The 14,926-nt window shown below is 38.6% G+C and overlaps 1 protein-coding gene across 1 annotated transcript in view; it reads right to left on the bottom strand.

The window, feature by feature from the left end:
* Positions 1-14,926, bottom strand: part of mtpn (myotrophin) — a 20,752-nt gene extending 5,826 nt beyond the window's left edge. Inside the window, exons 1-3 of the mRNA XM_026147448.2 lie at positions 14,368-14,926; positions 11,131-11,244; positions 10,186-10,269 (exon numbers count right to left, since the gene is read on the bottom strand). Of these exons, the coding sequence (XP_026003233.1) occupies positions 10,186-10,269; positions 11,131-11,244; positions 14,368-14,439 (270 nt within the window). The 5' untranslated portion in view covers positions 14,440-14,926. The remainder of the gene's footprint in view (positions 1-10,185; positions 10,270-11,130; positions 11,245-14,367) is intronic.

Below are 14,926 nucleotides of genomic sequence, written 5' to 3'. Positions count from 1 at the left end.
TAAACTAAAAGACGCTGAGCATAATAACAAAGACAGACAGATTTCACAGCTGCTCTGTTCCCAACTTCTACTGCATGACTGACAGCCTGGAGTTTGAAATCCTCTTTGTAACCGTGTCTCTTAACAGGTGCCATTTATGATCCTTATACACACACACACACACACACACACACACACACACACACACACACACTACGGTAATATTACGTTGAAGCACAGTACGTATTACTCCGCGAGGCTCCATTACGGTAGCCGTAATGCTAACTTGTGGTAACTCATTAACAGAGATTTGCAGTGTTCATCTTGTCGTTGCCTGCAGGTGAAGCTATGGGGGAGGGGGGAGTTGTGCTCAGTGAAGGAGAGGCGAGGCCCAGTAACGCAGCGTAGAGACAAAAATGGACGAAAGAGAGGCAAACTTGCGGCTCCACAAATATAATTATAACGTAACATAGACTATATCGATATAAACGATGTTGTCACATCTTATATCTCGTATGAAAATATATCGATATTTTTTTAAAAACTCGATATATCGCCCAGCCCTACTACAGACCTCATCAAAATTGCAAAAAAAAAAAGCATTACATGTTGACTTTAGTAATAATCACTGCCTTCATGGCGACAAATAAGCCTTCTATATAGGGCTGTTCGATATAACGATATATATCGGATGATGAAATAAAAACGTCTATCGTTTCATTTTACGCTATTGTTTCGTGGTGTCGCAAAATAAACTCTTTGTGGCAATCTTTTTTCATTGTTCTGATGGTCACTGTAGTGGCTATATTAATTTCTTAAAGTTCTCTATTTCTCTTATATTTTATATAACCACACTACGGACGGACAAGCACCTGTTTTTATGCGTTGTGTTTAGCAATAACGACGGTAAAACCATCGCGTGTCCGCTTGTTTATGTACCACATAAACCTTTCACAATAAAGCTCAAGATCCTGTTGAGACTTTTCAAAATAAACGGAATCACGTGAAAGAGAAGATTATTTACGGATGAGAATTAAAAAAGGAGCTACCAGGTGCTAAAAAATAAACCTTAGACTCAAACGTTAGAACAGGCTTTTCCCCGCAGCACGCCGTGTAATAAATACTCAAAGAAAACGGCGGCCTTTACAACTTATATCTAAAAATTAGGGGTGCAACGATACACAAAATTCACGGTTCGGTTCGATACTTTGGTGTCACGGTTCGATATTTTTTCGATACAAAAAAATGTTCATGCCTTTTTAATTTGTCATTTATTAAAATTATAAATATATATTTTAACTCAAAAGCACTTCTTCTGGGCTATATTCTCAGCAGCATATTAAACATATCAGGTCCCCATGAGGAGAATCATGTGCTAACAGCTGTCTAAATGACTCGGGTAAAGTTTGTAGCATGCCTGCTTGTTGTTTTTGTCTGCTTCCACTTATCTTTGCACGAGGATGATGTCAGCGTAAATGTGCAGTCATATTCGTTGTGTTTAGAGATGGACCGATCCGATATTACGTATCGTATCGGTCCGATACTGACCTAAATTACTGGATTGGATATCGGAGAAAAATAAAAAATGTAATCCGATCCATTAAATATCACGAAAGCACCTCACAAAACTTGCAACACCCCGTAACTCACCTCAGAACGTTAGCACGTTGGAGCAGTATGCATCACGTGATAGAGCGGCTGTGGCATGCGGGACCTGTCGGTGGTCTGGATAGCATGTGGAGCTTCGCTAGGAACCCGGCATTTCATCTCCGATAAAGTTATCCCGAGAGAAGTAAAGCAAGTGTGTAAAAGTCCATCTCTGAATGTTTGTAAAGCATTCCTGCGTTAAGCTTAACAAACGACTGCCTCTTCTTGCTGCTACTTCAATCATGAAACTGCTTAACGATCAGCTGATCGGCTTTTCTGTCGTGAGTCCGTGACTCTAGTTTGCTTTTGGCCCACTTTGCACCAGAAAGAGGAAACCAGCGGCTGAACAACAGCAGCACGTTTAAGCTTGATCAGCTGTTGTTAGAATTTATTTAATATTACTTTCTACTCGAGGATCTTTTTCTACGTAGCTGACGCTGGTAACTGTGCAGGGGCGGATCTAGCAAAGTTTAGCCAGGGGGGCCGATAGGGCATTAACAGGGAAAAGGGGGCACAAAGACATACTTTTCTTTCTTATTCTCATTTAAAATGTCTAGCTTTTAATAAATAATTATCTGACACCCAAAGTTTTAATTTGATGTAAAATGAATAGAAGTCAATTACTGTATATAGTAACTATTAAGTCTAATATATATACTCTAGTAAGCTATAGTACTTTTTCCTTTGGGAAGGTACCATCTGTGCAGTCTGCAATTTTGTTGAAGAAAGATGTTGAATCTATTTAATATTTCTTGAAAAATAATTGATTTCTGTGCATTTTTTTTTTCACACTGCATCAAATTAAGGTTGATTACGTCGATTAAGCATCATGAGGTGGAGCGTGAGGGGTGGTTCCCTATTTTTTATTTATTTATTTTTATTGTTGCTGGGAGTTGGAACTCTATTAGTTAGGTTGCTTAATATATATGCTAAGTACTCTTTAAAATACCAGAATAGGGAGGATGGTGTAGGTTTAAGTTTATTAGATTGATCAGTATTGCTGAACTATGAAATATTTTTTTTTGCATACAGGTATAACAGAATAGTTTTAGTGTAGTTGTTGTTTTAAACTTGAGTATGAACTTATACAAAATGCAGCAAGATATTTAAAAAACAGTTTTGTTGATTAAAAAACACTATATCGGATTCATATCGGTATCGGCAGATATCCAAATTTATGATATCGGTATCGGTATCGGACATAAAAAAGTGGTATCGTGCCATCTCTAGTTGTGTTCCCACTAGTGCTGTCAGCGTTAATCTGGAATGACGTTAACGCCACAACACGGCAAATCTTCGTTAACGAGCTACCGCGGATTGCCCCGTGCGTGGGGCTGGACGGCGTCAACGTGTTAACGAGCTAACTGCGCTAACGCAGTAGTTCCCACCCATGTAATTGAGCATTGCGTGGCACATCTGACATACTGTTTTACTTTTGTCCATGACGCGGTTACCTTCAGGGTCATACCTCACATGAAAACCAAAATAGTTCCAAAGGCCACATCTGAATGAGGGTGGGGGAGGTTCAATTTGCCATGTTGCAAGGAGAGCTTAACTTCTGTCTCGCTAGCTTGTGCCGCACTCAGTGGATCTGTGATCGATTACTCCGCCTAGGCTGCACTGTCGAGCGCAGATCCACTGAGCTCTCAACACAGACAGCATCGTCAGAAGGAAAATTGATAAAATAAATTAAAAATTTTGTATTGTTCGATACATATGCGTACCGAACCGAAAGCACTGTATCGAACGGTTCAATATTGATACGAGTATCGTTGCACCCCTACTAAAAATGTATAGTTTCATGCATCAGTTAAAACACTCGACTCCAGCTACATGACACGCAGCCGGAAACACTTCCCGCAAGACGAGTTGCCCGAGATTCACAGAATTTACAGAAAATGTTAAATTTTTGTGATTTATATCGTTATCGGGACGATAGAATTCTTATATCGGGATATGAGATTTTGGTCATATCGCACAGCCCTACTTCTATATAATAAACACAACTGCATAATTTGTACCACTATATTTTAGGTTCTACCATTCTCATAATCATTACCTTCTCGTCACCAAACATACTGTCAAAAAGTGTATACTGGAGCCATGCCAGAGATAATGCTTCAAATCCGTATTTATGGTCGAGTTCCAGTAATAGTGCTGGCACAGTCTTCCTTTTTTTGCCTTTCAGGATACACCACGCTACCCCAACGGCCAAGCAGCTCACTGGCACGCTCCTGACACCACTTAGAGTAATGAGCTTTACTCAACTTGAATAATGACCCCACATGATCACCTCACTGTCCAAACACTAGCCAGTCAAAGACGTTGATGGCCAATTGAGACACAGACTAATGAACAAGAATAGACTCCCAGCGTGTCTCCAGTCAAAATAAGATACATCATCACCCTGGATTATACAGCTACACAAAGCAGCAGTGGGTCAGTAATATAATGCCACCAACATGCCAAAATGTCCATTAAGTTTTCATTATGACTGTTGTGAATGGAATGCATAAGTCTTCAAATATTGAGCCAAAGCCTCACTCAAAACCTATTTGAAGCACAAGATTTTCAGACTATTGACCTGCTGTCCGCAATCAAACATTACTGAGCAGTTAAAAGGGCAAATTTTTAACACCCAGCGATAAGGATAAGATCAATACATGTATTACAACAGGATGTGCCAGAAAGGCTCTGGATGAGATACGGTGGGGGGTGGGAAATAAAATCTAGAGGTGGGGGAAAAAAAATCGATACTGTGTAGTATCGTGATATTTTGTTTGCTAATAATGTATCGATACAGGGACAGCAGAAATCGATATTTTGTTACAAAAAAGGTTTTTGTGCTCTGACTTCAGAGCATGTTGATCCTTTTTCTGAGCAAGAATCCTGACATTCCTTCACTGTCCAAATGTGTTTAACTTTTTTTTGGCAGCAATAAACATGACAGTTTACTTATTTTAATTTAAGACATGTTTTATTTTAATTAAGTTTAAAACTTTTTTATTTAATGTAAAATTATATTTTGTTTTAATTTACTTTCAAATTCTTCAGTTGCTGAAGGGGCTGCATAGTTTTCATAAATTGCATAGTTCAGAATAGCTATAATTGTACCAGATGGTTGCATTCAGTTAAGTTGGACTAGACTGTAATACAAACCGTTCAGTTTGTCAACAATAAAACTGACTGAAATGAGAGAAAGACTGAGTGTGAGACTTTGATATTAGATAAAATGAATATTGATAAAGTTTACCTTTATGTACAGAATCTGAATATCGCAAAATATTTTAAAAAATTGCAATAATATCGTATCGTGTGTTAAGTATTGTGATAATATCGTATCGTGGGATGTTTGGTGATTCCCACCTCTAATAAAATCCTTTTATAAGTTTATGGTAATCTCAAAATATGAAGCAATAAAGACCGCAAGTGTGCACTTTTACCCCCCTCAAAAAACAAAAACACTTCAGTGACAAGTGAAAGATGTTTTATACTAGAGTGTGTATATATATTATCTATATAGTTAGGATAAATGTTCCATCCATTCTTTGCATAAAGGGCAGAGAGAAAAAAGGAGGAAATCTTTAGGGATGTAAAAGACACAAAAACAACAGGTACTGACTTCAAACAGTACTGTACTTCTTCCTAGACAATAGCAAGTTCCCATTAAAAGAAAAATGTGTGTGTATGCCCTTTTATTGCTGACCTAAAATTTACTGGCTGGTCTTTGCAGGCTGTAGTCAGCACTCTTGGCCAGGATCTTACAGCTGGGTCACCTTTGGGGTAATAATGGCCTTTCATAATTCATTAACAACAACAACACGGCACACAGTTGGGGGCAGGGGTCAGCTTCCATGATGCACAAGGGAACCACGCCATTTTTAATCTGCCAACACAAGAATGTCTGACAGTCCAACAGTCACAATTCAGTATTCTCAGTGGGCTCCTTTTATCCAGTGTAATGTGGCAGCTGTGCACAGCTACAGGTGCTGCCAGACAGAGTGGATTTACACTAGCACTATCATTGGTGTAGCTCTGAAATATCTATTAATCTCATGTTGGGATACATGGGAAGTTTTCAAAGCTTTCATATGGATATACTGAGACCTGCTCCCTGTGGCAACTATTAGCATCTAGTGTTAATTATTGATGGTACTTAGTTGGAATTATTATAAAATCAAGAACTGTGATGAATTAGGACCACCTGTCTTGTCCGATATGATACTAGCTTTTTGAAAGTCTACCAGTAGCTGGATAATTCATGAGACTTCAGTTTAAATTTACAATTGTGATCTACAATGACTATGAAAACAAGACAATCAATGTAAAATTATTCATATTTCCTCGTCATAGTCCTTGTCATAACAAAACTCATTTTACTTGTGTAATAAATCACTCACACACTTTTTCTTAAGTTGCTGTGCTTTCATCCCTCTCTAAAACAAAACTTACCCAAAGGTCTTTGATTTACAAAGATGAGGCACTACATGATACAGCTGCCTATTTTAAATGCAGAAGAGCTTCTGACTCTCAGAAGGATGTTCTGTGACTGGCAGCAGAAGAAATTAAGGAAAATAAATGCCAATAATGAAGTCTTTTTTTTAAAGAGACAAAATGAGCTTTTAAAACCCAAATTTCTCATTGTAATGTGAAAGTGAAATGTGACTGTGTGATATTAACACTCTTAGGGACATTAAATGCATCATCTAGTGACAGCTCAGATCTTAACTTGAAGTACACCGCTTAGTTTCAGCAAAGAAATCATTCTATAACGTGTCATCTTTCAATGCTTAAATAATAGCTCATTGGATATAAATATGGTCTATGGTAGGAATAAAAAGCTCTGAGTCAAATGTATACTTAAGTCAGAAACATGCAATGTCAAATGCGTGCTGACATGCTAGCAACTTTTATAGCAAATGACTTGCTGTATATAGTTTCTTTTTCCTGTCCGTTATTTCCTTCAGTTTATCTTAGTGCTGATTGCCAGCTGACAACAGTTTTCCGCTCTTGGCTGACTAGTTACAAGATTCTGGTGCCTTTGTTGATAGGCAGGACAGAGTTTGCAGCTGCGCTGCCAAAAATGCAGGACTAATACAGCTGATTAACTGAAATCAGTTGGTGGAGCATACCACAACCATGCCTCTCTAACCAAACACTGTTGTTTCCCCATATACAGATTATGGTTTCCTCTTTTAAAATGCCTTCTTCAAAGTCCCATTCAACCTGTGAACCTATTAAAAAGTCTGTCTGGCTGCTGGCAATGAGATTGTAAAGACTGCAAAAAGTGACTTCCCCATTCTGTAGTGTGACCCCTCCCCACTTCCCATTACTTGATGCTACTGTGAAACAACTGTGTAGAGGAGCTTTCATTTACCCTGCCTCATTAAGCCTGGCTGGAAACAGACAGCTGCTCACTCACCCTCAGGCCCCTGATTCTCACTCTCTCTCTGAATTCTTCCCATATACACATAACAGTCTGGAGCAGCCTTTGAATGATGCTTTTTCATGACATGATGCAGTCTTCCACAATGTAAACTCCACTCAATCAGTGGTGGTGTACTTTTGTCAATTTTTATAGTTTGGCTTGAAATTTGGAAAATGACACATTTGTTTGAAGCACATTTACAAAGCTAAGCTGTCCGACTGAAACATCCATGTTCTTTGCATCATTGTTCAAATAAGCTTTTTTTTCCCCACTTAAATTTAATAATAAACATGTACCGAGATAGAGGACCCAGTCAACTATATACCTGCCTGCTTCTTTAAAACATCACGAGTGTTATAAGGTGGAGGGTAGGGCTGGGCGATATGGCCTAAAGTTCATATCACGATATAATTTGAAGCATGTGCGGTAACGATATATATCGCGATATTCTTTTCTTCTGTATAACGTATTTTCCACACTATAAAGCACACTTAAAATCCTTTAATTTTCTCAAAAATCGAGAGTGTGCCTTATGTATTGTGGAGATACAGAAATTATTTTATTGCTGCCATATAATCTGCATCATTATAATTGCATTAATAACATTCTTTACAGCATTATTTCATCTAATAATATTTCTCACAGTATTGATACTGCATTACAGTTGTTTATTGAAGATGTCCATTTGAGGATCCTTCCATTATGTTAACTTTTATTACAAGTACGGTTAGAAGTATTTTATACACATTGCATATCTGTGCTTATTTTGAGTTGATGTTCAGTTCATTAAGGGTCTTAAGCTTCACTGGCATGACTGTCCAGGTGATACATGCTGAGGGAAACTAGAACATAGAAGGATAACTGCAATGCATGCTTACAGTACATATAATACATATAATCTAGGAATGTGTCCGGCCTGAGGCCTCAACTCATTTGGTGTCTTACTATATTTTATTCTACTTGGTAACAGACGACCAGAGTCAATAATTAGCCTCAGAGACCCCGAGGGCTTGAAGTTTATTACCTTGTATGGAAGGTGTTATAGAAAAGAGAAGTTCTATGTCTGATTATAGCTATTAAAGATGTACGATTAACTGTGACTAATGTCTGGAACCTATTTTAATCTGTCATTGACGCCATGGGGGGGCGTGTACCCCACTGCTTTATAAGTATCCACAACATGTATTTTGGTTAGAAGACATATGTTGATGTTTTCTCCGGGCTGTCAATAAACTCATCGTTTGATTGCACTTTTCTGGGGCCTCCGTGGTTTGTGACACTGCTCTACATTGATTGATTTCACGACAGTATGAATTCTGGTTGTGCTTACTGACCTCGAACCGATTTTGGCGTGCAGAAATCTGTTAAAAAATATCTTAGTACAACTTTGGTAAACCGCACTGCTTGATGGATTGTCAGAGCATTACGGCTGCCGTAGTGAGGAGCTTTGCGGAGTAATCTGGGTCCAAAACTCCCCCTTCAGGTCCCAAAGTCAAACGAACACTAAGAGTTAAAAACTGTCTAAATTCCTTAATCTTTAATAAAATCATCAGCGTTGCTGCTTTAGCAGGTGTAACAATTAAGTTTAACATCCATTTAATTTATTAAATTTAATGGAGTTAAAAGTTAGAAAGGAAGTTAGCTCCCTAGTTTCCACCTAAACATGACATACCATGTTCTGACTGAGAGATTTTTGAAACTAAATAAAACATACAGCTCTGCTACCACTTCCAAAATAAATGAAGACAGAAAACTAAACAGCAGTGGCGTTTGTAGGGTTACTGAAGTTGGACTACCTGGTATATAATGTTGTGCTACGTGATTGCTAGCGACACAGCTATGTTAGCATAACATTAGCACAGTGAAGCTGAAGGATGAACACCAACTTTTTTTCCACTCATTAAAAGTTAACGTGAGGGATTCGGGTGGTCAGGGACAAATGCAATCGTATAGCAGGATGCTATACATGGGGCAAACGTCAGTCAGGAGAACAACTAAGACTATTCATCCACAATATGAGGTGAGTTATTAATATACTGCAACAACATGGGAATAGAAAAGCTACGAGAGAATTCAACATTAATGAATCAATGTTACGGAAGTGAAGGAAGCGCAGTTTTTGGCTTTCCCCATATTTCAAAAGTGCCTCATCTCTTTGCTATGACTGTCGCCTGGCATAATTTGCAGGTGATAATGGTTTTAGCCGCTGCGATGCTTTAAACCAAAACAGGCGCAGCTTGATGACATCATCAACATGCGCTATCGCGATAGAGCGGTATAGTCAAAATCTCTATCGTTGGCCAAATTTATATCGTTTCTATCGCCCACCCCTAGTGGAGGGGTACACAGAAAAAGATATGTGTGTGTTAAAATGAATGTGTGACATTCATCCTCCACAGGGCCATCAATTCAACTGCAGTCGGGCTCATTTGGTCAGTAGTGAAACAGTAGCTACAGCTGTCCTGATGGGTAGAAGATGTGTCATTATGCCAGGAGTGCATACACTTTTGAGTCTAACATTCAGGTAAGACATGCAAGAAGAAACACTGACTTTGTAAAAGAAAGCTCACCACTTACAAATGAGTCTGTCTAACTGTGAAGGAACTGCAGAAATGTGTATTCTAAGGCCAGATGACGCTGGATAGATTGGACATTTATTATAGTATTCCTGTTATTATGTTGTAGTGTTACAGCCAATGCCAGCTGTGCCTGACTCTGTTCTGTGCCTCTCCTCACAGCTGTGACTAGATCTGTACATAGCAGCATGTATTTTTTTGGACCCAAGTAGCATTTAAGGTACTTCCAGAGCTAAACACCTTAGGGAGGCTAATGTGGAGGGATGGAGCAGAGACTTAGATGAAGCCAACGGCAGTGCTCCTATGAATGAAAGAAACAAACAACAAAAAAGCAAGTGCACAGCAGCGACAGTCTGCGATGCTCTATGAACATTCCAGCACAGCCTCCATAGAAATGTGTTAAAGGGCTTTTTGTCCAATGAGTTACCTCATCAGCACTCATGGCTCACATGGAACCACTGATACATCAGCATGCACTAGTGGGTGAAAGACACCAGTGCACTCCTTTGTGCAGATGCTTACATACGCATACATGAACGCAATCAGGGCACCAACCTTTTCTAACAGGAGCTTGACACATGAGAGATGACCCTCAAAACAGGCAGTCATCAGTGGAGTAAACCCATGTTTGTCTGGAGCCTGTGGAAGAAGAGGATGAGAGAGGAATGAGTGAGAAGAAGAAGACTTTTGGTCTTTGGAGGGAAAGCAAAGATTGTATATTGTTACACTTTTAAACTCTTGTTTTAAAAAGAAAAAAAAAGTCTTTTGATTTGCAGATACCAATTTTCAGAGGGTGAGATGCACCGTGCTGATGTGAGTCTTCCTGTGCAATGAAGATTTAGAGACTTCCTACTCCTGATCATTAGAGTTAAAGCATCCATGTCTCATTGTAAATTACTAACACATGATGCTTTCAAGGTAAAAAGCAATTTAAAAGACTTTTGTTGAATCAGGCCACTACCACACCTTCTGAAACTACAAGCCTCAAGGGGCCATCAAGGTTAAATGTGAGAAGGGGTTTTCTAGCATAGAAAATTTGGGGCTTTCAAAGAGGTTTTAGCCTCACACGAAAGGAAGATTACCTGAACTACTACTGAACTTTTTTTAAGAGGGGCTTAATTTACTAAGCATAACAGGAAATGCATAGACCTCTGTTAAGTAAGGCAACACAGACTCACTGCCCTAACTGCAAGCGGATCAATTGTGGTTATGTGCGTCTCATGAGAAGCCCACTATGACCCATAAAAAACCCCTGCTGAGGCCTGGCCAACTCACTGGTAAAAAACAGCCAATGAACAGTGGGTAGAAATGTATATGATAAACTCCGTTTTATTAAAGCCAGGTTGCTTTTGTTTACACAAATAATGGTTTGTTTCTAACCAGACATTAGACAGTCAAAGGAAGGAGACACAGGCTCTGTTATTTTTGTGGTCACTGTAGTGCTGAGCAGTAGGCAAATTAATGCAAAAAGAATGAAGCTGAGATAGTTGTAACTCTTACATTGATATCTGCCCCCTTAGAAATGAGGAACTCCACCACATCTGTCTGACCGAAGTCTGCAGCATAATGCAGCGGCTTCCTCCCACCATCGAGGGTCCGGTTCACATGCTCAGCCTAGAGAAGGGAAAAAGTACACATTAACAGGGATGAGATCGCCTAACTTGGCATTGCCACAAGCCAGTATGGTGTCTCTTAGTTTAAAAAAACAAGACAAAAACAAAAAAGAAAACACAAATCAAAGCCCTTCAAAAGAAGGTAACATCTATTAAATCATTTTTTGCTGCTTGGACCCATAATAAAACACAAATTGGTCCCAGCGAGGGCTGTCAGTCCTGACTTTTTCCCCAGAAGTATATGAATAATTACTTGCCTGTATAAGGACGAAGGGAAGTGAAGCAAGAAAAGCATTCATCAGCTCAGAAAAATGGGTATACTATCAAGAATATAGAAGTATAGGAAGCCCTAGAAGATGCATTAATATCTTGTAACACAAGACCTTCATATTATAAACACCTAAGCTGGGGATGAAGGCTCAGGTGTTGGTTCTCCTGGGGCAACTAAGATCAACATTAATGAGATAGCAATAAAATGGACAGACTAGGCAAACAGCATTGAGAAATACTGTGCATTATTGATATCAAAACTGTATGAGATTACATATGACCTCAAGTTTTTACATTATTATTAATATTATAGTCATCTCCTGACTCTAATTCCTACATTAAATTTGCTACAATATTTACCATGAAAGCATAAAATGAAGACTCAACCTGCTACGGATCTCCAAATATGAATTTTTCGAAGCAGACACATTGAATTAATATGGCAGTAATGTCACATATATATTTAGTTTCATGAAATAACTGTTGTGAAAGGACTCAATATAATCTTGTACATAAAATAAATCCAGTTTTATGTAGACCTAAAACCTTAAGGTTACACTTTGGAAAAAAAACAAAACACCACATTTCTTTTTACTCTGCCATTTCTTGGGGTCAGATGAACATGGTCAGTTGCACACAAATTCTGTTCTATTACCACTAGATATTTCTGAAACAGAATCCACACCGCAGCACTGCCTTATCAAAAACATCCTTGTAGGTCAAATTCAACATACTGAACACAATGTTTGACCTTACCTCTCATCTTGCTAAGTCCTGTAGCTGATTGATATCAAACCTCAAACTTCTCTAAAAATGTTTAAATGTTACTTTCAGTGGTTGATAAAATTAAACGTGCTCCATTTATACTATAGAAAAAGGTTAGTTATTTTTATCTACATGTTTCGTCAATGACACAATTACAGCTGAACACAAGAAACCTCACTTCTCAGAAGTCACCAACTGTAATCATGAGCTCGTGTCAATCATTTGTAGTGGTGGTTTATATCAACAGTTCTTAAAGTGCGGTCTTCGCCTCCTGCAGTTAACACACGCACACAAAACTTCACACAGTCCCTCCTACACTGGCAGCTCAAGTAATTGATCTGCACAACACTGAACAACAATTTGTCAGGAATTTGAAGAGGTCACTAAAGCTGCCCTTTCAGGAACACTGAAGGTTATTCGGTATGGCTACTAATAAAATAATAATAATGGTAATGTGGGAACTAGGCAGCAAAAATTATCAGTCCGAGAAGCTTTTTCAGTTCTAAGGTCAAATGGCGGACAAATCTGGGATTCGCCGCCATTTGACCTTAGAACTGAAGAAGCTTCTCGGATGAGAGGTGAAACGTCTTCAAGCAACTTAAAGAAGTCCAGACGCTTTTCTTTGCAAGCTCCTTTGATTAATACATATTATTAACAGGACAGTTATTTGTGTCTAAAAACTTGTGCTTTTCTTGACGTCACAGACTCAAGGTGAAAAAAAAAGGAAAAAAAAAAAAAAGAAATCTATCAGTGACTACATAGAAACAGTGGCAAGCACTTTATGGTGCCAAGTTGAACAAGTATAGCGTTACCTCAGATAACCTAAAAAATAAATTAATTTTTTCTTCTTTTGCTGTATGTAAGAGAATCTTAAAATATGTCACATACTTGGAGACGGTATGTATAGTTTTGACCCTGTGTGGAAAATTGTATGCTGTAAAATTATTCCACCCTAGAAAAAGAACAGTTGAAATAAATAGTTAAAAGTACTAAATTACCATGACGATCACGATGAGTGTATGTAAACAGTCATTTATACAAACACGTGATTAATAGTTGATGACACAAATAGAACAAGACACTAAGAAAAAAGAAAACACTTCTGTCTTCCCAAAAGTCACCAACATCCTGAGCATTATCAGTCTTTAAGAGTTTGATCAAAAACTATATGTAGTTTATGTATATATATGTATATGACAATGACAATAAATAAATACTACTACTACTAGTTTCACGTATTGTAAAACTTACATTGGAAACTAGCATTTTACAATTTAAACACATTAGTGAGCTCTACTTTATGAGGAAGCAAATATAGATTCAGTTAGTCATTTGTGGGAAACAACTGAGTGTAAATCATGTGGCAGTAAAACTATCCAGCTACTACCCAACTACAAAATCCGAATGCAGGCGTGTTTCCTAAGGTAGCTGTTTTACAGAAACATCTCTGCGTGGTAAGCATAGGCAGAAACCTTCTCATCAGGCTGCTCCAAAAAGAGCATGCTGGCATTAACGAACGCTGCAGTTGCTGTTAGCCAAGCCTCCATCTCCTAGACTACAGCTGAGACCACCGCCCACTAAAGCTGACTAGACACTGGCCCTGTCTGCTCGATTAGCCGCTAGCATATAGCTAGACATTTGCCTCAGCTCTCTTAACAACACGCTTATAGAAGACTGTAATATGCGTTTTCTAGTAACGTACATACTGTGCTTAAAACACCCAGTTACAGTAACATTGTTACTGGTGTCAAGAGCCGTTACCCGTGTTACGTACCAACAGATACCATAGTTGGTTAGCTAACCAACAAGTTGCTCTCAGCGGAAAGTGATAATGGATTAACTTTAAACACGTCTCGTTACCCGTAAGACGAATTAAAGCCAGTTTAAAGGTGCACACTTTACCGTTAATGTTACAGACCCAGAATGTCCCAACAGCTTTTCAATTCTGGATTACCTAACTTAACATTGCCCAACTCCAGCTAACGCTAGCTCGCTAGCAGCTCTACGAACTAGCGTTGATTACCTTAGCTATGCTGACTGTAGTCAAAAAAAGCACAACAGTGGGCAAGTCAAATAACAGCTAAATTACCGTTTGCAGTGTGGCTTTGACCTCATCCAGGTCCCCGGTCTTCAGTGTCCAAATCAGATCTTTATCGCACATCTTTTTGTTGTCGGTTCGGTGTTGCACCTTCCTTGTTGTACTGCCGGGGGTTTGACAACTTATCTGCTAGTGTGTTAAAAGTTAGCTAGCTGAGGCTAGAAAACTACTACTCTCGTCGAGGCTAATACAGTTTCAGCTAAATAAAAATACTCAGAATAATAATTTTTGTTCGATATGGCGACTCAATGACGAGTGACGGGGGGAAATGGTTCACGAAAAGTTCTAAACGGCAAAGTAGCAAACAGGTATCCGCCTTTCTGCAATCCAGAAATATTTCCGATGCCGTTACCCGGAAGAGAATATTTATGGAGAAGTTTATGCTGTTCTGTGACGATAAGGAGTTACTTAATGCAACGCATATGACTCGTCAGGATTTTTGAATATCCTAATTTGTAACAATTATTTACAGTTCCTGAATAAACATATACAGAAAAGTATAATTAAATAAGCTTCTATGTTACCATGTAAAGTAAAACGGAAATTCGTT

Source organism: Astatotilapia calliptera, chromosome 17 (genome assembly GCF_964374335.1).
Source record: "Astatotilapia calliptera chromosome 17, fAstCal68.1, whole genome shotgun sequence".
Classification (NCBI taxonomy): Eukaryota; Metazoa; Chordata; class Actinopteri; order Cichliformes; family Cichlidae; genus Astatotilapia; species Astatotilapia calliptera.
This window is presented reverse-complemented; position numbering and strand designations above follow the sequence as displayed.